This window comes from Acipenser ruthenus, chromosome 12 (genome assembly GCF_902713425.1).
Source record: "Acipenser ruthenus chromosome 12, fAciRut3.2 maternal haplotype, whole genome shotgun sequence".
Classification (NCBI taxonomy): domain Eukaryota; kingdom Metazoa; phylum Chordata; class Actinopteri; order Acipenseriformes; family Acipenseridae; genus Acipenser; species Acipenser ruthenus.
The window spans coordinates 9,054,735-9,079,420 of NC_081200.1; the positions used below are offsets into that span (position 1 = coordinate 9,054,735).

Below are 24,686 nucleotides of genomic sequence, written 5' to 3' on the forward strand. Positions count from 1 at the left end.
CCCATTCATGCTAAGTACTGAAATTGTTGAAGGTATAACATACTGATTGAAATGGAGCTTAGTTAGTTTGTTTGAAAAATCCAAATATAACAAGAACACGATTACTGCAGGTGAGACTAACTTGTTGTGGCTGTTTCTTTTTATGCTTTTATGTTCTGTGAATCATAATTACTGTACGTTCCATCTGAACCTGCTCTTTATTGGCGCTGTAACTACGCAGTGTAGAGCTTGGCTGGAGATTAATGAAAGTATAGCTGCAGAGAGTGTTATTTTGAATTACATACTGTATTCACATGCTTATTTAAGCAGGTTTTTTTTTTGACTGCGTGAAAGTACTCGTAGTACCGCTCACATTTGGAACAAGTACTGTCATTAAGGGTGTATGTTTTTCTGCGTTTTTGGTATCAAAATTATTGAGCGTTGATGTGGCTGGTGTTGGGGATTGTCTGTTTTAGTAGCCATTGACTATTTGTACAAACATAGTAGTGCCAAACATGTAACTTATTAAATGTCATTATACACTGTACGGTATATCAAACCATACTAACCTCACATCATGCACTATAATTGAGTACACTGCTTTTTCTGTTTTATTTGATTTCGCTTTAGAATGTAAATCGGTAGAGCAGATTGGACATGTACAGTGCATTCCATGCGTAATCAAGACACATCAGAAGCATTTGAATAATCTCTGTCAAGGTTTCTCAAGGTCGGTCCTGAGAACCCCTGTGGCTGCTCATTCCAACCGCGCTCTCAATTACTTAACTATACCCTTACTTGAACTGATGATTTGCTTAATTAGACCTTTTTATGTTTCAGCTCTGAACAGTTGCATATTTCAAGTTAGCTATAACATTTGATAAGTAACTTGAACTGCAACTGTTTATGAGCTGAAAACGAGTAAACAGGTCTAATTAAGCAAATTATTAGTTCAATTAAGGGTATAGTTAAGTATTATTATTATTTGTTTATTTAGCGGACGCCTTTATCCAAGGCGACTTACAGAGACTAGGGTGTGTGAACTATGCATCAGCTGCAGTCACTTACAATTACGTCTCACCCGAAAGATGGAGCACAAGGAGGTTAAGTGACTTGCTCAGGGTCACACAATGAGTCAGTGGCTGAGCTGGGATTTGAACCGGGGACCTCCTGGTTACAAGCCCTTTTCTTTAACCACTGGATCACACAGCCTTCTAATTGAGAGCTGGGTTGGAATGAAAACCAGCAGACACAGGGGGTCCCCAGGACCGAGTTTGAGAAGCCCTGGACTGTGGTCCCCCATGAGCCACACATGGGGTCTGTAGGTGATCATCAACCAATTTAATGGTGTTCACAAGGAGACAGGCTGCACCCTGTACAATTAAATTATATATATATATATATATATATATATATATATATATATATATATATATATATATATATATATATATATATATATATATTATTTTTTTTATGGCAAAATATTTATAGAAACATGTTGTACTCAATCCAGAGACAATTATTATTAATGATTATGATTGATGTCAGTTATTAGTAAACATACCTTGTGTAATTTTTTTAAATAGTAATTCCAAACTTAACACTGTACATTTCATGGAGGTGTGGAGAACAAAAGCTGAAAATATCAGAATTTTATCTTTTGTGGTTTTTAATAAGATATTATCATTTTTGTGAATTAAATTATATTGTGAAAAGTGTTGAATTTAAATCAAGGGAAGTAATGTTAAAACTTTACAATGCATTAGTAAGACCTCATCTAGAATATTGTGTTCAGTTCTGGTCACCTCGTTACAAAAAGGATATTGCTGCTGTAGAAAGAGTGCAAAGAAGAGCGATCAGAATTATCGCGGGTTAATAAGTGCAAGTTAGTTCTGTTCAGCTATCTAATGTTTTGTTCTGTGCATATTATTTTTACTCATAAATTTATGCTATAAAGGTCTGTGTAATACACTTTTATATGCTGCGTTTACCATGGTTTATTTGAGACCATTTTTATATGTATAGCTCAGCTGTAATCAAATGTTATTTCAGTTAGAATGTTAGTAACCATGGTTTTGTTGCATGTTGAATATGATGAAGGTGTTTCACTAAATGAGACATTTTTCAATGGCATAAAAAGCATCGAGGTCGATTTCACCCATTCTCTTCTTTAATTGAAAAATAAAGATCGAAAAAACTGGTAAATTCTAAAATAAACGTCGATATTAATCGTCGATTTGGCAAAAAAATAAAAAAACGTATAGTAGAAGCCTAAGTATAACACATTTCTATAATTATTTTGCCAAACAAATATAATTTAATTGTACAGGGTGCCACCTATTTCACTGTGAACACCATTCAATGCTTTGATGACCACCTACAGATCCCATGTGTGGCTCATGGGGGACCACATAGACTATTCAAATGCGTGTGTCTGATTACGCCTATGGAATGCACTGATTACAGTCAAATCGGATGTCCATAAACATTTCGAATTTCATTTTCTCTGCAGTTTTATTTTTAGATTTTCTTGGAATTTGATTCCATGGCTTCCAGCTATGTTCTGTGAGTTGATATTTGATGATGTAATTCACCTGTATAATGGGTTATATGTTATTGCCGTGGATGGGCACAAGATGGTTTGGTTCTTCTTGTTTAGTTATACTGTGCCCTACATTATCCTATCTATCTATCTATCTATCTATCTATCTATCTATCTATCTATCTATCTATCTATCTCTATCTGTCAATCAATCGTACACCACACATTGGTCATAAACTGTACCGCTACAGTAGGTGAACATCCTTCACGCAAATGAATTCCAGTCCTGTTTGTCTTCTAAGACTCATATTATGCTTTACTGTGACAAACAATTTGGTGCCAGTTTGTGTAACCTTTTTACTTATGAATGAATCCCGAATTGACAGTAGAAAAGAGAGGGTTTCCTTGCCCCTATTCCTCTCAACAATATTTAGAGAATAGCAAAACACTGTAGTATAATGAGGATTTTTTGGTGGCAGTACTTTAAATGTGTATTTATTGTTTCAAGTTGTGATCCCCAGACACCCAAATATTGTACAGTAGTTCCACTAAAGCACATTTTGAAACAAAGGTAGAGGCTTAACCTTGATTTTAATTTGCCTAGTGCCACTGATACCCTGAATAAACATGCATGTTTCTGTGTTTTTACAGAACCAGTGATAAGGAAGAAGAGTACTGGAAACAAGATTCATGAAGGAGAGAGGAGATACAATATTTGAAAAATACAGACTGGGAACACTTTTCGTGTCATCTGGAAACATTACATCGTGAATGGCGTTGACAAGGCCCTTTACTGGATGGGATAGGACATTTAACATTTTTGTCTGGTACGTTAAAATTATATTTCTGTCCTGCCTCCACACACAAATCCACATCTGATGCATTCTTTAAAATATATTTTTACCCTAATGATTAATGCATTTTTCAATCAAGTTCCCTGGTATCCTGATTTGATCCATGCATTTAGCATTAGAAAGACACACAGACTTATCTCTGCATCTCTCATTAAATCATTAAAAGAGACCATGAGGTGTGCATCTTTCAAATACAGTTCTGACTTTTATAATGCATGACTTTATGAAATAATGTAATTTGTTTTATATACTGTGCTCCCTCGCTATAACGTGGGTCTCGGGGGACACACAACATGAGCGTTATAACTAAAGAGCGTTATAAACGGGGGAGGGGGTCGGGGGTGCCGCGGGACACATAACAACACACATCTGACTAAAATACAAAAGAAAATAACTCCCACTCTATAGTGCACACATAGTGAAGTAAAAAGGTAACTTTCCATGAATGAACCATGTATAAAGCTCCATGTACCAACGCTATATTTATAAAAAATAAAAAAAGGTAATATTCCTACTTGTGGATCATTTTAATTCGCAGTTTTTAAACTATGAATAGCCTGGCTAAATGCTGGTCGGGAGTTCAGTTCAAAGCGACAGACAAGCAAACCAAATGTAGAGTCGAGAGGGGAAGAGGGCATGGGCTCGTCCCAGGTTTGGCTGCCGGAGCGGGGCTGAAGCGAAGCTGAAACGTCTCGTCTCTTGGAGAAAGCCGCAGCTCCTTTCACAGCAAAAAAATAAATACATTGGGAAAGATAACAAATGCTGAATAAGATGTCTGTGTTATAAAGTGCCAGCGCAGCTTTTCTTCAGTTCAGATACTGTATCAAAAGGGAGAGACAGAAATGGAAGTTAGACTGAGAAGCTGTTTATAGTTTGAACAACACCAGTACTGTATTTACTGTAGAAATATTGCATGAATCACTAGTATAGGGAATTGAGGGCCATGCTGTAGGAGCGTTATATCCGAGGCACATTATAACCGAGAGCCTTATAGCGAGGGGGCACTCTACTTTAAACAGTAGGTAGCTTCCTATCACAAGTGTAATTTTCTGTGCCCCTACCCTTTAATGATGTCTGCAATCATTCAAAGTGGTTTTCATTCAATCAACCAAATATTGTGTTTTTCAGACAAATATAACCCAGTCAAAGTGACTTTATAAAAGTTAAAGCCAGCACCATCTAGCAAACAGATACACAAGATCAAGTTTCTTTTTAATATTGCTGCCATTGTACATGTTGCAAGGCGGACTGTTTGTGGGGTATGTACCTTTTAATTGCTCTTAAACTTAATTGTGGTATCCCTATTCTGAAATAATGATGTCACTTTACATCCCCGCAAGCAGCACTTACAATATGCTTATTTGCACCGTAACATTTACGCAGATTGCCAGCTTGTGATGGTAAATACCTGGAACCTCTCTTCAGCTGTATAGAAATTAAAGTAATCGTGATATCACCACAGAATGCAGAGGATGCATAACGCTGCAAATGCTGCTGCATTGAGGTACATGTTCACACTGACAATAAAAGAACATACTGAAAAATAAGCAACACATTAAAACAAGAAAGTGAACTGAGAGACAAGCCATCCATGTATGCAGCTTTTACACGCACTTTAATAAAAGAGAGAGCAGAATGACTTTGTTAATCAGTTTGTCCGAGCGCTGTGCTTTGCTGGACAGCCACTGTTTATTGCACAGAGGTGTGTATTGGTGACCGTGTGACAGTACTGTCCATCAGCTAAAACACTGCCTAACGCCGACAATCTTAATCGTAAATATATGACAGAAAATGGTGATGCTTTAGCTGGTAAACTTATATGTCAATTGATGTAAATGTATAGTGTGAATTTTGACGTGTCTCCCGATGGCTTGTACCACCCAGTTCTGTCAATTTTCTTTTCTTTTTATGATTTCAAGGTGTTTAAACCTGGCTTGTTTTGTGCTGATGTCATGTTCATATCTGTAGATACTATTTCTGTCAGCACAGCGATTGCCCAAACGTTCGCAAAGTACCAGCTAACTTAGGAAAACGTGGCTTCGACTTGCACAGATTCTGCTCATCACACATGCCAGGGACATTATTAATCAGTAACCAGAACCTCTACTCATCATATTCCTATGTAACTGTGATTCCCCCCCCCCACCCCAATTTTTACCGATATTTCAATTCAAAAACTTTTTTTTTTTTTTTTTTTTACAGATTTTATCCCTATTTTAATATATGTAAAATAAAATTCCCTGATTTTTTTTTTAAAGATAAAAACCGAACATGCGGAACACTAGTCATAATCTACCATTTCTTCCAACAAATTTTCCAAGCGCTAAAAAAAGTTTCAACAAAAATCATTATACTTGATTTCAGATAAGTGACGATGTGAACATTCTTTTTTGCTAAACTGAGCTTTGAAATTCAAGAAAATAGATAAATGGCACAAAAATGCAATGATGGTACTTTAATAAGGATTCAAATCTAGACATGCTTCTCTCCAGATAAAATATGTCTTTTACATTTATTAACTTAAAAATAGTCCATTTCCATGAGAGGGCAATGTACCTTTAACTCATGGCTGGTATCAGATCTTAGTAATCAGGGTATTTGAAATCAGCAGTGAGTTAATTAATTTTAATACAGAATGTAAGCTCTGTCCCTAAAGGTGCAAGCTTTTAAAACATGGTCATGATTTAAATTCAAAAGATAAAAAGCTAAGCATTTTGGTTAAATTAGTAAAGGTGATAAGGTACATACTGAATACACACTGAATATATATATAGTACACCCTAGGGCTGTATTACTCAAACTGCAAAATCATTTTAGAAATGTAATATATTTGTAGAAAGTTTGTAGTTCATGAACCAGGCTGCGGTTTAGTTATGCAGGTCTATCAGTGAGGTATGACACAGGCCCGGTTTTTGGGATGGAACGGCATAACAGTCTCGCATTTTGATTGGTCCATGTCTGTCACATGAATATGTCGTCACACGAGTGGAAAAGCTTGCAGGCATTTTTAACATTGTAATCAGAGAGATAGAGAGTGATCTGCTTTCCACAACCTTACCATTAAAATATAATGTGGTATTACGCTGTACTGATATAACAAACTATGGGTAATTACTTTATATGAATTATCATGTTATGCACGAATGTAAGAATTGGCTTTCTGTGGTGGTGTACTTTTTTCTTTCAAGTAGCATATATCTATAATCGTTTTTGCGATATATTTTAATATAAAATGTATACACTATTGCAGTTTTGTTACAGGATACATTAGTTTATCGCTAATGTAATCACAGTTGTACATATAGACTGCCCCTGGTTTCATTTACGTCCCAAATTCTGGGCCACTTTGGTTTTTAGATAACGTCCCAAATTCTGGGCCGATTTGGTTTGCAGATAACGTCCCAAATTCTGGGCCGCTTTGCATTTTCGAATTCAGCCAAGTTTTGGGGGACTCAGCTGACAGCCGAGTTTCTAAGTCATGCATGCACAATTTACCATAAACTGGACCGTTAATTCATTTAAGAGTAACCCTTAGTACATGAATCAAAGTTAATGTATTTTTACTCTCCCCAGAAAACATTTAGGAACATGGTATACCAAAAAAAAGTACATCTCATTTGCTTATGTACTGTCCATAAATATAGTGAGGCATTGGGCTTTATCAGAACTTCTAGGTTTAAGAGACCAGTGCCCTTCAACAACTTCAAATAAATCCTATTGTATTGTATTAGTCAACATTTCCCTTATCTATTCCTGATAGTTTATACTGTAGGTCAGGGGTTTTTAACCTTTTTTTGAAACTGTACCCCTTCTATCTGGAGGTTTCAGCTCGAGTACCCCTTTACAATTTTCGCTCAACTGAACGGTACCTCAGTTACAATAAAATGGAGAATAATCTGATGACCCCCCCCCCCCCCCCCCCCCCCCCCGTTTATTTAATAAATTTGGGTTTAGGACAGAACAACAAACAGTAGGCTTAATTCCTTAACCCTTAGTACATGAATCAAAGTTAATGTATTTTTTACTCTCCCCAGAAATCTTTTTTTTTTTTTATGAAAAAACAAATAAAATGTAAATGTTAAAAAAAAAGTATTTCTTATTACGTGAAGAAACTACATTGCACTGAAATAGATACATGAAAATTAATTAAAGCAGTCGTTTTCCTTTATTAAAAGCTAATATTAAACACATTTTTGGGAAGGAACATGGTATTCCGAAAAAAGGACATCTCATTTTCTTATGTAACATCCATCAATATATTGTAGTGTTTCAGGTTCTTTTTGGACAGAAATGAGACTGCAACTGTGAGTAGATGAAGGCCGTTTATTTTGACAATAATTAAATAATCACAAAATAAAATCATAAAGTGAGGGAAAGGAGACTGAAAATAAATGATTGTAGTAATTTTTCTTTTACCCTACCCTTCCCAGTCTTTTCCCGCCCTTCTTTTGTGCAAAACCTGAACTCCAATTCCCCTCCACACATGTGTACCACCATGCAACCCCGGCACGCACACACCACCATGCAATCCCTGCACGCATACACCCACCATGCAACCCCTGCACGCACACATCACCATGCAACCCCTACATGCACACCACCATGCAACCCCTACATGCACACACCAATATGCAACCCCTGCTTGCACACACCAGTATGCAACCCCTGCATGCACACCACCATGCAACCCCTGCACGCACACACCACCATGCAACCCCTGCACGCACACACCACCATGCAACCCCTGCACGCACACACCACCATGCAACCCCTGCACGCACACACCACCATGCAACCCCTGCACGCACACACCACCATGCAACCCCTGCACGCACACACCACCATGCAACCCCTGCATGCATACACCCACCGTAGCAATTCTTTGCAAAATATATTTTCGGGTATTCGCCCCATTCATGTCTATGGCAGTGTTAAAAAACACATTTTCAGACATATCTCTCGAACCAGAGCACCTATAACCACCGTTCGAAGGGTTCTAGACCAGCCTGAATGTAATATGCTCAGTTTCATAGCAATTCTTTGCAAAAAATATTTTCAGGGCGTTCAGGGTGTTCAGCCTCATTCATGTCTATAGCAGGGTTGAAAAACACATTTCAGGCATATCTCTCGAACCCGAGCACGTAGAACCACCATTCAAAGTGATATAGACTCAGGGGAGCACCCCAAACCACCCCCTAAAACGGTGTGGTGGTTCACCCAAAAACTCATGTCATGACGAAAAAATTCACTTTGCAAAGCCGTCCTGGCATCTGAACCATGAAAAGTTCCTAACACCCACAGAACCAGAGATACGCCCTGTCAAAAAAGTCCAAAAACTACCCTTTTCGGGGTCATATCTCCATGACCCTGGGGCCTAGAAACCGGGTTGAACTTCCTAGGGTCATGTATGGGGGCCCTCTTTCACAGGGAGCCACCTGTTTTCAAATGGTACATTTTCAACAAATTTACACATTTTCAGCATGATGGCATGTCAAGGTTGCATTTCCAATAGCTTTTGAGCTCCAGGTTGGCAAAAAAGTCTAAACTGGTGTCCTTTCTAGCTGGGGACACTTCGCTTGGAGGGATCGACAGGGGCCCCGAGGTGGACCTCGGTACCGATTTTCAAGTCTCGGGGACCCCCGGAACCCGAGATATAGCACCCTGAAAAATGTCTATGGGAAATCCCATTATAAAACCCCTTTGGGGCAACGCCCACCATCTGGCGGTGGGGTGGCGTACGAACGCGTGGCTGATGTCTTTCTTTAGCTAAGACTCTTGTGCACGCAAAGAGTGCCCTTCTGAGTTCGTTGCCCCAGGGGTCGTGGAGATACGGATACGATAAGAGACCACCCCCTTCCCTATGGCAAATTCCATTATAAAAACACCATTGGGGTAACGCTCGGCCAGTGGCGGTCGTGGGTCGTATGAACTCGAAGGAACCCATTTTCTTTAGCTGACTGTTGTGCATCTAAAGAGAGTACTAGCGAGTTTGTTGGCCCAGAATTTGTGGACTCATGGGGTACGACAGGAGGACCACCCCCCCCCCCCCGACCGCGATTTCCTATAACAAAATACATACAAAAAATGTCCATTATATATAAGACCTGAAATGTGCACATTTTGTAGTGTATTTATGCAACAGAAGCACCAATTTAAGTCCATTCCAAGTGTTTTGTGATCACAGTATCAGCTTGAGTGTATAGGAGCATAGTTTTGCACCAAAAGCGAGCAGAGGCGAAAAAAAGCACTATATATCCTTGTCACAAAGACGGCCAGAGTGGGTGGCGTCAGACCAGAAAGGAATACACAGACACGGTGGTTGTGATGATGAGCCGAGTGCAATGGCTGCACTCAGCGTTTAATAACAAAATAAAAGGTTTAAACAACGGAATACAAAACAGGACACGGCACTTGACGCCAAAATAAACAGACAGACAAAACGACTGACACTAAACAAACGGTGCACGGACAGACAAACAAACACGGTGAGAACAAACACTTATCTTGCACGTTTTTACTTTGCTTTTAGTTACTCCTCTCTCTCTCACCCGTTCTCCTCTTCCGAACACCCAACCACGAGTGACTAAAAATGTGCCTATTTATACTGTTGTGCTGGGATTCACTTACTAATTAATTATTCACTTGAATCCCAGCACGTGAATTAATTCTGTGCAACCCCGTGCTCACATATTACATTTAACCAGCACGTGAAGTGATTTGTGCCCTCCTCGTGCCTACATACAAATCTACACTTTTTAAATACACGTGAAACACAGACCCGTTTATATCCCGTGTACCAATGACTATACACCAACATTAACACACGCAACATACAACACATAACACACAAATGCACACAGGGGCGGGCACTTTGCCACAATCCTATTCTTTAAAATATAACTTTGCAGTGCAAATTTGAGGAACACAACCACTTAGCAACTTGCAAATTGGTACTGCAATTTAAAGGCCTGTAGTGTCAGACTGGTAGTCCCTAACTGACTCAAGTGTTTTTGGAATGATTCCTGCAAAGACTGATTTATAAGAAAAAAGAGAGATTAACAAACAGCATTTTGCTTTATATGCAGAAACGGGCAACTACAAGAGGGTGTCAAACAAGCTGTGAATGTCCTAGGAGGCTACAGAGAACCTCTGGGTATGAATCCAGATGCTTGCAGTACCTGTTCTTAGATGTCCGAAACCACTGTATCGCTGTATAACTGTATACCCTATAAATATCAATTTTATTGTGTATTTGAGGAACACAACCAATTACAAACTTCATTTGAATTGCTGTGCTATCAGAATATCAGTGTATAACTTTGCTGGGTATTGCAGTGTATGCTGGGTATCAAAAGGCCTTCACTTTTACAAAAGGCTGTCAGAATTTAAAAAAGGCCGTCAAAGTTACAAAAAAATAGGTGTGCTCCTAACCCAATACGCGTCTTTTTTAATTCTGTGCATCAAAATACTTGTAGTTAAAAGTTTTAAGAATTAAGCCTACTGTTTGTTGTTCTGTCCTAAACCAGCAGTTTGTCACCCAAATTTATTAAATAAACAGGGGGGGGGGGAGGGGGGTCATCAGATTATTCTCCATTTTATTGTAACTGAGGTACCATTCAGTTGAGCGAAAATTGTAAAGGGGTACTCGAGCTGAAACCTCCAGATAGAAGGGGTACAGTTTCAAAAAAAGGTTGAAAACCCCTGACCTACAGTATAAACTATCAGGAATAGATAAGGGAAATGTTGACGAATACAATACAATAGGATTTATTTGAAGTTGTTGAAGGGCACTGGTCTCTTAAACCCAGAAGTTCTGATAAACCCCAATGCCTCACTATATATTTATGGACATTACATAAGCAAATGAGATGTACTTTTTTTGGTATACCATGTTCCTAAATGTTTTCTGGGGAGAGTAAAAATACATTAACTTTGATTCATGTACTAAGGGTTACTCTTAAATGAATTAACGGTCCAGTTTATGGTAAATTGTGCATGCATGACTTAGAAACTCGGCTGTCAGCTGATCAGAATATCTCAAAAACTGGCCTAAATTCGAAAATGCAGAATTCGGGACGTTATCTAAAAACCAAAGCAGCCCAGAATTTGGGACGTTATCTGCAAACCAAATCGGCCCAGAATTTGGGACCTTATCTAAAAACCAAAGCGGCCCAGAATTTGGGACATTATCTGAAAAGCAAAGCGGCCCAGAATTTGCAACGTAAATGGAAAACGGGGGCAGTCTATATGTACAACTGTAATTACATTAGCGTTAAACTAATGTATCCTCTAACAAAACTGCAATAGTGTATACATTTTATATTAAAATATATCGCAAAAACGATTATAGATATATGCTACTTTAAAGAAAAAAGTACACCACCACAGAAAGCCAATTCTTACATTTGTGCATAACATGATAATTCATACAAAGTAATTACCCATAGTTTGTTATATCAGTACAGCGTAATACCACATTATATTTTAATGGTAAGGTTGCGGAAAGCAGATCACTCTCTCTATCTGATCACAATGTTAAAAATGCCTGCAAGCTTTTCCACTCATGTGACGACAGTCATGTGACAGACATGGGCCAATCAAAACGCGAGACTGTTAGCGGTTCCATCCCAAAAACCGGGCCTGTGTCATACCTCACAAAATCGAATCATGAGCGTTAGGTATGTGAATTGCTGCATTCCACATCTGATAAAGCACAAGGCTATTCGATTACAATCAGAAACCTTACGAAAAATACGATTAGTGATCAATTGCCTTAATTTCGATTTTACCTGCTTGTTTACAGTGCATAAATAGTTTGACGAGATTATAAAAGCAATGTTAATAATTTGTGACAAGAGTTGAATCTTCATCTCGCCTCTCTTGATTGGCCCATAGTGGTAGAAACAAGATCACGGAAGAACGTGAATTAAAGATGTCAATTACAATACAACTAGATTTACAATAGCCTCACGCCAGTCCCGAATAATACCCCGCACCGCTCGCCAGCCATTCAGTTTACTAAAATATATATATATTTTTTTTTAAAAAAAAATCACACAATACAGCGGCTGTAGCCAGTAAAGAGAGCGAGGCCTCACTCACTGAGCCAGACCAAATACAATGTTTACTTCCACTTACCCGTAGCGAAGCAGTGAAGATTAATTAATATGGGTTCAGTATTTGCTTTGATTGAACAGAACCCTGGAACGATATTTTCTGTTACACAGGAAGCCCAGCATCCCAATATTAACGCTAATAAACAGAGGAGACACTGACCCCTGGCCTAATGTCGCTACTTTCGCGGAATGAGATGAGCGGCGGAGCTGAATTAAAAGGAAGGAACCCCAACTGAGCAGCTGTATGTAATACTAGATTGAGCCTCTAGAGCAGGGGTGCACAATTCCGGTCCTGGAGGGCCGGTGTCCCTCCTGGCTTTTGTTCCAACCTTGCCCTAAATTACTTAATTGGACCAATTATTACCAATTATTGGTCTAATTAAGTAATTTAGAACACAGTTGGAACAAAAGCCAGGAGGGATCCGGCCCTCCAGGACCGGAATTGTGCACCCCTGCTCTAGAGGCACCGTCCAAAAGCTTTTAAAAGTTTTTCGGAGTCCTGTGAGATAAAGTGCAGTTAAAATTGCATAATCTATAATATCTTTGGTTGTGTTGTTTGTCGTTGTAAAAAATCCAGCAGAGTTAACTAAATTTTAGTCTATTTGTCTGCCCTTCCTGTGCAGATGCACAGTGTGTGAAGGTAACCCTGCTGAACATGATGTGCATTTTCTACTTTTCTGATGCTAAGTCCATTTAATTGTCAATAAGGTGCATTACAGGTAGCCCAGCTATAGGGCAGGTCATGTAGAAATATGCCAGTATGTAAAAGTATATCACCATGACTGTACACCAGGGGTGTCAAACTCAGTCCCTGGAGGGTCTAATAATTGGTCTAATTATTTGATTAATTGGACACATTTAACACTTCTCTTCAGGCCTCAAAATGTTTCATAGGTAGTGTACCTTGAATCAAGTGCATTTTTAAAACCATTAAATTCAACAAATAATTAGATAAGTTATGTTAATTGAGAGCTTAACTTGGAATGAAAACCAGAAGACCCTGCGGCCCTCGAGGACTGGAGTTTGACACCCCAGCTGTACACTATGTGCAGATAGGCAATAATGATGTGTGTTATACATAAGAATTTACCAACAAGAGGAAGCAATTCGGCCCATCTACCTAAGCTTGTCTGGTTCCCAGTAGTTCAAAACTTTGTCAAGTTGGGTCTTAAATGATCCAGGTTATTCAGCCTCAAAATAGATATACAGGTTCCTCTATCCAGATTTCAACATAATGGGATAAAATTGTGTTACAGTTTACCACACATCATTTTAATTATGTCATGGCTCCAAATATGCCTGCAGTTTGCTATGGTGGAAGTTTTAGTGTAGGAAACCTGTCTATTGTATGGAATTTCTTGCATAAGCTACTAGAGTTAATTGTGTTTATCTACTGTATTGTTAAGTACTTCAATCCATTCAAGATTCAAGAAATGCATTGCTTGTGCTTTCTTGTGGCACAGATCAGATATTGACAGTAAGTAAACCTACAGTATGTGTGTATAGTGCAAGTGTTTTCACCTTTTAGCACAATCAACTAAAAAGAGGCAGATCTTACTATCACCAGCCTAACATTTATAACCCTTTATATGTTTGCAATCCTTATTTCACTGTATTTAGATTCTATTAAGTATTGTTAGTAAGTTTGGAAACCCCAGTTTCATTATTAAAAAGATGAAGAGCATCAGCATTTGGATCCACCACTGTGTTTAAATCATTAAATCAGCCTCCAATGTGTGTTTGAATATATTTGCTCTCTTGATTAGTTTCTTGGGTATGCTAATCATGCGAAGTACAATGATCTGTGAATAAATTATTGGCCAATATTATATATTCATAATGTATCTGTTGGGTGGACATAAAATGGACTGTACTTTTTTGGGGGATGAAATCAAACTTAGTACAACAAATTGAGCATATTTAATAGACATTTCATAACATGTTTCCATACATAAATAAGTTTGTACAAAAGTCTTCTTGGTGCTATACACTCAGCTTATAAACAGTTCCAAGGTATAATGCAGGCCACTGAACTAAGGTTAGTTAATTTCAGTTTTATTGGTTACCCAGACCCAAATATAAAATTAACCATTAATACTGGTTCACATTAGTTCTGGAAATCAGTTATCTAGCAAGGATGTGACAGTGCAAGTAAACCGTTTTAGTACCAATTCAGTAGTTTATATTATTTGAATCAAGTGCAAGTACATCAATACAGATTTGAAAGTTTAAAAACTTAAGTTGAAAGATGACAGATCTGAATATGGTTTATTTAGATTTCCAGAAAGCTTTTGCCAAAGTCCCACATAAAAGATGAATTCTCAAACTGAACGCAGTAGGGATTCAAGGAAATGCATGCACATGGATTAGCACATGGAGTGGTTAACATGTAGAAAACAGGAAGTACTGATTATAGGAGAAATCTCAAAATGGAGCGAGGTAACCAGTGGTGTACCACAGGGATCAGTATTGGGTCCTCTGCTATTCCTAATCTACATTAATGATTTAGATTCTGGTATAGTAAGCAAACTCGTTAAATTTGCAGACGACACAATAATAGGAGGAGTGGCAAACACTGTTGCAGCAGCAAAGGTCATTCCAAATGATCTAGACAGCATTCAGAACTGGGAAGACACATGGCAAATGACATTTAATAGAGAAAAGTGTAAGGTACTGATGCAGGCAATAAAAATGTGCATTATAAATATCATATGGAAGATCCTGAAATTGAAGAAGGAATCTATGAAAAATACCGAGGGGTTTATGTTGACTCAGAAATGTCTTCATCTAGACAATGTGGGGAAGCTATAAAAAAGGCCAACAAGATGCTCGGATATATTGTGAAAAGTATTGAATTTAAATCAAGGGAAGTAATGTTAAAACTTTACAATGCATTAGTAAGACCTCATCTAGAATATTGTGTTCAGTTCTGGTCACCTCGTTACAAAAAGGATATTGCTGCTCTAGAAAGAGTGCAAGAAGAGCGACCAGAATTATCCCGGGTTTAAAAGGCATGTCGTATGCAGACAGGCTAAAAGAATTTAATCTATTCAGTCTTGAACAAAGAAGACTACACAGTGATCTGATTCAAGCATTCAAAATTCTAAAAAGTATTGACAATATTGACCCAGGGGACTTTTTCAACCTGAAAAAAGAGACAAGGACCACGGGTCACAAATGGAGATTAGATAAAGGGGCATTCAGAACAGAAAATAGGAGGCACTTTTTTACACAGAGAATTGCGAGAGTCTGGAACCAACTCCCCAGTAATGTTGTTGAAGCTGACACCCTGGGATCCTTCTAGAAGCTGCTTGATGAGATTCTGGGCTCAATAAGCTACTAACAACCAAACAAGCAAGATGGGCCGAATGGCCTCCTCTCGTTTGTAAACTTTCTTATGTTCTAATATCTGTCGATAGGTCAGGTTTGCCAAGATTGCAATAGCTACAGTCCATTGATACTACTCTCATTAAATACATTATTTAGGAATTAATGTAACTTTTCTTCACAAAATGCTTGCCTGTGATACAGATAGAACAAACTTACAAAATACATTAATTAGCAATACAGATAGCAGCAGTGTGGAGTGGTGGTTAGGGCTCTGGACTCTTGACCGGAGGGTCGTGGGTTCAATCCCTGGTTGGGGACACTGCTGCTGTACCCTTGAGCAAGGTACTTTACCTAGATCGCTCCAGTAAAAACCCAACTGTATAAATGGGTAATTGTATGTAAAAATAATGTGTAAAAAATAATGTGATATCTTGTAACAATTGTAAGTCGCCCTGGATAAGGGTGTCTGCTAAGAAATAAATAATAATAATATATCAGTAGCACCATTATGTGTATTATAATCTCGATACAATAATCTGTTGCTTTGTTAGAAAAAAAGTGCTTGATAAACTAAAAAAGTTTAAGGCACAGTTTTAAGCACATTGGGAATACAGTATTTTATAATCTTCAGAGTTCATCAATGCCTGTATTATTCCACAGTTGTTAAATATTTCAAAGCCAGTCAGTCAGTTCTTTTGGAAAAGCAGTATTATATTGAGGGTATTTATCTATTGCTTCATGCAGACACGACAGCGACTAATGATAGTTTCAAGTGTCCCAGACTTTGTTTGCGGTCTTGGTTTCCTAAAACAAAACAAAAAAAGTAGAGGTTAGTGCAATTTCATACAATTTTGTCTTCAAGAATGTCTTGTTACAGGGATATTTCAATACAATTAAACCAGCTAGATCATAAAAAGGCCATTGAAGACCACAGCTTTTTTTTATCTACTAAATTGATTTTCTGAAGTGACTGAGTTCATCAACCTTTCCATTTCAATTTTATGATGGAATATTTTCAAATTTGTGGTTACACTACAATCAGTATTTTTCAACTGCAAATGATACACTGCACATCACAGTTTTTTCCTAACAAATAAACAATTGTTAATTGTAATTGATGTTTTTAACGTAACCTCCAATAACCATCCTCTACATTTCTGATCAAGTGACTCCCCCTGCCTCAGGAATCTCTCCTACAGTTTCGGTGGATTTATTGCCACTGTAACTAATGCATTTTTATCTTCGCCAAGAACTTTTGTAGTGTTCTTTTAAGTATTCCAATCTGTAACAGAAACCTATGTCCAGTAAAGCTGGAGGATAATCCATGTAAAGTTAAGAGGAAGTTCAGTAGTTTCTACTTTACCTGAACATCTGAGAAGACTGTAGTGCTGCCAGCCAGTAGCTGTAAGAGTTTGCATAATAGTTACATGTTCCCTTGCCGTGGCACTCAATAAATGGTACAGGCCGAAATTCCTCAAGACAGGAACCTGGTGATGCCAGTGCCTGCCCAGAGCCTTCAGCACCTGCACTCGTGTGCTAAACAGGATTAAAAGACAAAATGACAAAAATACCAGAAGTTGCGCCACAGTTAAAAAAATAGCAAATGACAAAGAGCTCAGCGTGATATGTGAGATTAATATATTAAAAAAAAAACAAAAGATCAACACAGCAGCTCTTGAGCCTCTATTTAAAAGTTTTAGACAGCAAAAACTAAACAAACCAGATTATGTGCGCGCACGCATAGCGATCTCTATGGAAAGCCATCTGGATCAAAAAAGCGTTGTGCTGCTTTAGAGCGAGTCAGAATCGCATGGGACAGAAAAACGACAAGCACGTCATTCTGAAATGCCTCGCTTAAACAGTGCCCAACTTGCTGGGAATGTTGTGAAATGATTTTTATATATATATTATACACACACACACACACACACATATATATATATATTATACACACACACACACATATATATATATATATATATTGTTGCAACTTTCTGTTATGTGGAATGTAATAAAACGAGAATCAAAACAGTGATTTTTTCCCCTTCCTTTTACAACGCCATTTTTTTATTTGATTTTTTTCGTTTTCTTGTTCAGCTACAAAAAGGCACAAGTAAACCTCATGTTATTACTTGATGAAAACGTGTCTGTGACTTACTGTGAAAAAATGGCAATGGCAAGGAATGAAAAAAAGTAAAAAATAAATAAAATACGGTTTCAACTTTATGCACTATATTTCGGCAATAAACAAAACAACGTTAACTTGAACTGGTATTTGGCATCTTTTGTTTTGTAGTTAATTCACTGGGGTAAAGTAAGGCCTACACAAGTATTTTTTACTGTTACATAGTGCAATATCTTGCTGTAAAATAAAGGCACACCCACACAGGGGCCACACCCACCTGCCCTGCTGCTATGCTGTCTCTGCCTGCGTTCTGAGCAATATAATGGCTTTCATTACTTTGAAAAAGAACGAATATTTAAATTATGAGCGCATATCCGAACATGAAAATCCAGTATTCGTCCCAGCACTAATTACAATAATAGGATACCTAGGTGATTGTAGCTAGTCTTAATTTTTTTTTTAAAAATCCTCTTTTTTCAATGTTAAAATATACATAAGGGTAATAATGATAATGATGTGCATTTTAAATCAGCTGTGACATGTTTGAGGAGCATTAGTTACACAGCTTTTCACATCTACCCTGAATTCATTTTCTCCATGACATGTGACTGATGTATCCTCAACCACTGTAGAGAACAGATCCCTGTGATCTGGTATACTGCATATTGCTCTTACCATTACAAATGAGAAACCAGTCCAGAGTGAGTTCCACCCATTCGGACAGGGTGGTGTTGTTGTTGTTTGACTATGAACTGCTATTGTATTTGCAATACCTTCACAGACTGTGCATCTGTAACAGGAGGAAACATATAGCAGATACATAAATTATACAAATGTCTATATAATTTCCGCTCTCTAATATTAAATACAAATCCAATTACGTATTTATAAAGTGTAAAAGTGAACCATTGTTTTCCTTCACAAAATATTAGTCCCAAATAAAGCCCAGTATTTAATATGTGAAACTAAAGTGTAATGATGATCCACTTTGACTGGTGTCCACCTCTTCAGCTGCATGTTTGGGCTTGAACCCCCCAAAAAATACATGACACCAAACACCAAAAATGAAGGCTGTACCTGCTTATAAATGGTTCTAAAGTTCCACCCGAGATTGGAGCCATGTCTGCTGGCATTAGCTGATCAGTAGAAAGCCAGTAAGAATAATCATTCCTTGAAGCAAAATTACATGTACCACTGACTGTGCAAAATAAATATGGCATTGTAGAAAACCTTTGTAGGCAGCTTCCAATAGTACCTGTAAGACACAAAATAAGCATTAAAAGTTACAGACATTACAGTGCAATGAAGCAACCATCTCCTACATGTTGGGATGGATTTTTTTAAGTTTAACTCTCTCCAGTCTTATAATTCAAGGTCTTTAAGCGCTCTAAACACTTTTGTGTTTAGAGAAGTCCTAATAAAAATTTTACTCTCCCTATTTTTGTTTCTGAGATGTCTACAAAATTGACCCCTTGACTTATTTTCAGATGTGTATTTAAGTTTCAGTCAATAAGATACCTAGGTCTTGCCCATGCGCTCTGTCATTGGCCTTTACGAACAGAAGAGAGTAGCCAGAAAAGAGCTGCTTTGTCCCAGCTGGACACAGAGGAATGGCTCTTGACTGGCTGTGACGGGTGAAGATGAAGCCCTCAATATCCCTAATAGTTCTGTGAGTTCCAGGAGGTCCATCAGGGCCCTTAGGGCCTTGGGGTCCTAAATATCCAGGTGGCCCTGACAGAGAAATAAATAAATAAATAAATAAATAAATAAATAAATATCTTTTTTTAATAAACACAGTTACTGCATGTTATTATTAAAAACAAGTAAAGGTAGCATCCCACAGAACCCTAGCAGCTTAACCAAATATTTTGAAAACAAATTTAGATTTAAAGTAATGTCTGAAACTCTCCCATTTTTAAGACATACCATACATTTGTGGGGTGGGAATGTTATATCTATGTAAAGCTCTTTGCATGATAAGACATTGTATAAATGTAAGTTGAAGTTGCTGTTAAACTGCATCTCCTTCTTTCCAAACCTCTCCTTCCAGGATAACCGTTATCCCCCTTTGGTCCTGAGCGGCCAGATCTGCCTGGTGCGCCTTTCTGCCCTGGGGCTCCCTTTGGCCCTGGCTGCCCTGTGACACACAACAAACACAACCATCAAACCACATCCTAACCACTGCTATTATAAATGCAAAGGCACATTTTCTGAGAGAATTAAAACACATGTAATATGTAATAAAAAAAGATTGCTGGAAAAAGAAGCAGTTTTGTTTTGAGTAGTTTAATACCATCATTTTATAAAATGGAGGGCCCGATATCTTAAAATACCTTATTACAATGAGAATTGAAAGGCAGATTAAATTCATGTTTGAGGACTTTTTTGTGGAAAAGGTGTGTTGGCAGCTTACATTTCCAGCAAAAGAGAATCAAACACGTGCTGTCTAGCCAATGTCCTCCTTTTGTTTTGTGGAGAGGTTACATAAAAACAATCATGGGTTTTCGATTTGAAAGTAAAACATGATACATGTGGCTCGGAAGAAAAACATGTGGTCGGTCCCCGACATTTCTTCATCCCTGCCCAAATTTTGAATTTTACCATGTAACAGTTTTTCTCATTATACCTTATATATGCAAATATTTTTTGCCATCCATATTGGGATATCTACTAAATTAAGTTGCTGCAGATATTTTCTGTTTTACCATATTACAACTTTAAATTACATTATTTTGGAAAATTGTATGTTGTACCTGTAGGGCCTGGTGTTCCTGGCGCTCCTGGCTCCCCTTGGTCTCCGGGTCTCCCAGCTTCTCCTGGGTATCCTGGATCACCTGGTATTGGCACCAACGACACCCTCACAGGTGTTCCCGGGGGGCCTTTAAATCACATAGAATTTACTATTAGTTTTTATGTTCTTCACTGCAAGGTTAAACAAGTTATCCATAGCATGTACTTGTACTAAAATAAACTAGTAAAATGTCTTCAATAGGGATGAAATTATCAAGAAACAGCTAAGGTTTAAGTTAACTGATTCAAGCTGTTGTGTCATGCTAGTTTAATGCATTAACATATTCACAGATGCAAACAGAAGGGGAATTCGATAACAGAGTAACTGTTGTTTTAATTGATTTTAATATTGAAGCAATCCCTGTACTCACCGGCTGGCCCAGAAGTTCCTTTTAACCCTTTAGCTCCCTTAGCACCAGTAAATCCATGGTCACCTTTCATTCCTGTAAAGAAAACCATCGTTAGCAGCAGAATCTAAATATTTGTGTCAGGAAACTTGACCAAAAAAACAAACAAACATTATCGGTTTCTCATCCTGCATTTCAACAAATAAGCTCAGGTAGACTCTTAAACAATCACACGAGTTTGACTTCTCAATGAAAAAGTGTTTAGTCAGAGTAGAGACTTACCTAATAGTCTATTAAATCTATTTGGAGTGCATCATAAAAGCATGTATATTCAATGATTAATTCTATTTACATATAGTGTACATTATATGCACTTAGCATAAGTACACACATTTACTGTTTGACTGGATGTATTACTGGTAAATTTTGGAATTAAGAAATTAAACAAATTCAACAGTTTCATTTAATCAACGTAAGAAATGCAGTACCTGTTGCTCCAGGAGGACCAACAAAACCAGGATCACCTTTGGGACCTGGAAATCCTGGATCACCGTCAAAACCCTGCATAAAACAGAAACAGTAAATAGAAGTAACTGGGTGATGTACTGTATGCACCTATGCATCTACAGAATTCCAGTGACAAATTCACATGTGCTGCAAATTCAGATTTGCTTGCCCCTTTCAGAAAAGAGTAGTACTTTACATAATGTGGCATTAATTACAACAAAGTTACTATCCATATGTATAATTACAAAACAATTAAATATATCAATGCCCTGCAGCTTATCAGTATTGTTCTGTTCTTCAAAAGTGCAAAGTTTTAAAAGGATAAGAAAACAATGTACTGTAAAATTGTTACTTACTGTTATTCCTGGAGGGCCTGCATCCCCTTCAACGCCTGCCTGACCTGGTCTTCCAGGAGGACCTCTCAAGCCCTTGTCTCCTTTGACAGAAGGCGTTACTGGCCCTGCAGGTCCACAAGGTCCAGGATCTCCTGCAAACAGATGAGATTAGTCAAAGAGGATCCGCTTCAGTGCCATACATGTTCCAGAAAAGTCCATTTAAGTACTGTACATTATCCTTACAAGTCTCTTAGATGCCAAATCTAAGACTGAAACAACCTTCCAAGTCCGGGTATTTGTTCCAGCCATGTCCTTAACTATAAAATGTAATAATTAAACCCCAGACCAGGTGGTTTAAACCTGTAGTTGAATGGTGCTCCAAAAAAACAGAATTGCCAAAAGGAGATGCACCTTGAACTACCCACTGACTTTCCTGCCCAATGCAGTGGGCTACTCCTCCCCCTTACCATGTCTTCCAGGTGGGCCTGGTTGACCCTTGTCTCCTTTAGGGCCTTGAATCCCAATCCCAGGATTCCCAGGTGGACCAGAGTTTCCAGCAGGTCCTTTGGGTCCAGTAACTCCTCTGTCCCCCACTGGCCCTGGATAACCTGGAGGCCCAGGGGGGCCATGTGGCCCGAAATCCCCTTTGATTCCTACAAGATGCAAGATACACGATATACAGAAACCTCCTTGTCATTTTGAATTCAGTGGCTATGCAGTAAAATATCAATACGATAGAAATGTTTCATTTTATTTTTTTTCATTAACCTTTTGGGCCTGGAAGGCCATTGGCGCCTGGAATTTGGCCAGGAATACCTGTAAATTAGATAATAAAAACAGTTTGTTTTTAGTTTCAAGCCAAGGAAAAAAAAAATCTAGTCTTAATATAAATCGCTTTCTTTATAGAAAGTCTCTGCATCAATGTATTGCATAACCTGCTCCTAATTTATCGATCTATAGTTCTGTACCTGGCTCCCCCTTTTCTCCTAGCCGCCCAGGAATGCCATCATGTCCTTGTTTCCCCTTTTCACCTGGGGCTCCAGGAATACCAGGGGCTCCTGTGGTACCTGTTATATCAAATAATAATTTACAAGACACTCAAAACAGCTACAATCCTCCTTCATTTATTATATAATGAAATGTTGACTGCTCGAATCCAAGCTTTCCCTCCTCAATACAATGATTGCAGGTTGGGACACCTCCTGCTGCACACAGCTGTGTTGGAAGGTCTCATGAGGTAGCAGGTTACATTCATCTTCTAAGTCATGCGTAACAATTCAGTGCAGCGTAGTGGTTTAGGTCAAGCTTAGATCTCTGACTTTCAATTAGATTAACAACTAATTATTGGGAAGGCCAATTAGGCATAAAAATGAACTGTATCTGTCATGATATTCGGTACAGCTACCACATACTGTATAAGTAGCCTTGCTTGCTATCTGAATGTGGGGCCTATTTAAATCGAGCAGACGACTTGAGGGTTATGTTAGTCCAGCATATTTTGGAAATACTGGTGTCTCTGTAAAACTTCACCCAACAAATGTTAGAAATCTACTTGAATACCTTTGTGAAAACTGCACAGGATATGCACATGTAGATATCTTTAAAAAGTAATTTACAGTGGTGAGCAAAGGTGGTTTGAAAAGCTCTTTGACTTCCTTGACAAATGTACCTGAAAGTCCTCTTGGTCCAGGGGCTCCTGCAGGACCGCTTTCTCCATCAGTCCCCTTTTCACCAGATGGGCCTGGTATTCCTGTCATAGAAAACAAACAGTAGCACCAAGCTGTGTCATTGTTACGACAGTATTTTAAAAAATAAAGCGAATGAAATACACTTAGTAATACAGTTAGATATTTAATGAAAATGCTTATTCTACAAATACATTAAAAGACGCAACCTGGAGGTCCTGGGATTCCAGCACATCCTCTTTCTCCAGGTTTTCCGTCAGGACCTGGGTTTCCAAACAGCCCTGGAATCCCAGTCTGCCCTCTTTCTCCCTCCAGACCTGGAATGCCTGGGTCACCCTTTTGAAACAATATCAGAAGTACCCATTGAGTAGATGGCACTGGTGTGTATATATGCAATAAACAGGTTGGGGAAGCCTTCCATACGCTTTGAGTTAGAGAAATCACACATCGTAGCCATATATCATTATGTGACATTTGTATAAAAAGTGCCACTTCTGACTGTACTGTGGCAGAGAATTTTAAAACAAAAACAGTGCTACTGGATTAGTCTGTCCTTATACTTTCACTGGTTCTCTGTACCTTGGTTCCATCTAGTCCTGGACAGCCATACACTTCTAAACTTGGTTCTCCTTTTCTCCCTTTAATGCCAGGAGTGCCCGGGTAACCTGCAGACCCAGTGACTCCAGGAACCCCCGAAGACCCCTTCTCTCCTTTAGGCCCTGGGCATGGAAATGGAATAACCATCTGTGTGATTAATGTACATATACCAGAAGAGCTTCTTTAAATGGTATATTACCATGTCTATTTACGTCATTGCGTCAGGTCACTGTATAAATGTTGTACCTGGAATTCCCATCTCCCCAGCTTCGCCTGCTGGTCCTGGAAAACCTGGAGCTCCTCGATCACCTGGAAAACCTGGATCACCCAAAGACCCTAGAGAGAAACACAAAACAATATGGGCCCAAGTTTTGTATGATCTTTATTAACTGATCCTGTTTTAATGAATATTAAACACAAGAAGAAAAAAAAATAAAAAATCAATACCAAGATTTAAACACACAAATAACTCCTAA

The 24,686-nt window shown here is 38.3% G+C and overlaps 1 protein-coding gene and 1 long non-coding RNA gene across 2 annotated transcripts in view; one reads left to right on the forward strand and one right to left on the reverse strand.

The window, feature by feature from the left end:
- LOC131740056 (uncharacterized) lies at window positions 1-24,545 on the forward strand. The gene is made up of 4 exons (XR_009330678.1): window positions 1-110; window positions 3,176-3,351; window positions 24,264-24,370; window positions 24,478-24,545. It is a non-coding gene; the product is annotated as an uncharacterized LOC131740056 (long non-coding RNA).
- The window catches only part of LOC117417044 (collagen alpha-3(IV) chain-like), a 51,222-nt gene continuing 42,854 nt past the window's right edge, over window positions 16,319-24,686 (reverse strand). The window contains exons 36-52 of the mRNA XM_034028725.3: window positions 24,457-24,546; window positions 24,193-24,332; window positions 23,823-23,949; window positions 23,598-23,678; window positions 22,897-22,995; window positions 22,697-22,744; window positions 22,396-22,581; window positions 21,950-22,080; window positions 21,575-21,647; window positions 21,111-21,182; window positions 20,703-20,828; window positions 19,988-20,086; window positions 19,468-19,680; window positions 19,027-19,204; window positions 18,625-18,739; window positions 17,188-17,360; window positions 16,319-16,628 (exon numbers count right to left, since the gene is read on the reverse strand). Coding sequence (XP_033884616.3) covers window positions 16,553-16,628; window positions 17,188-17,360; window positions 18,625-18,739; window positions 19,027-19,204; window positions 19,468-19,680; window positions 19,988-20,086; window positions 20,703-20,828; window positions 21,111-21,182; window positions 21,575-21,647; window positions 21,950-22,080; window positions 22,396-22,581; window positions 22,697-22,744; window positions 22,897-22,995; window positions 23,598-23,678; window positions 23,823-23,949; window positions 24,193-24,332; window positions 24,457-24,546 — 2,027 coding nt within the window. The 3' untranslated portion in view covers window positions 16,319-16,552. The remainder of the gene's footprint in view (window positions 16,629-17,187; window positions 17,361-18,624; window positions 18,740-19,026; window positions 19,205-19,467; window positions 19,681-19,987; window positions 20,087-20,702; window positions 20,829-21,110; window positions 21,183-21,574; window positions 21,648-21,949; window positions 22,081-22,395; window positions 22,582-22,696; window positions 22,745-22,896; window positions 22,996-23,597; window positions 23,679-23,822; window positions 23,950-24,192; window positions 24,333-24,456; window positions 24,547-24,686) is intronic.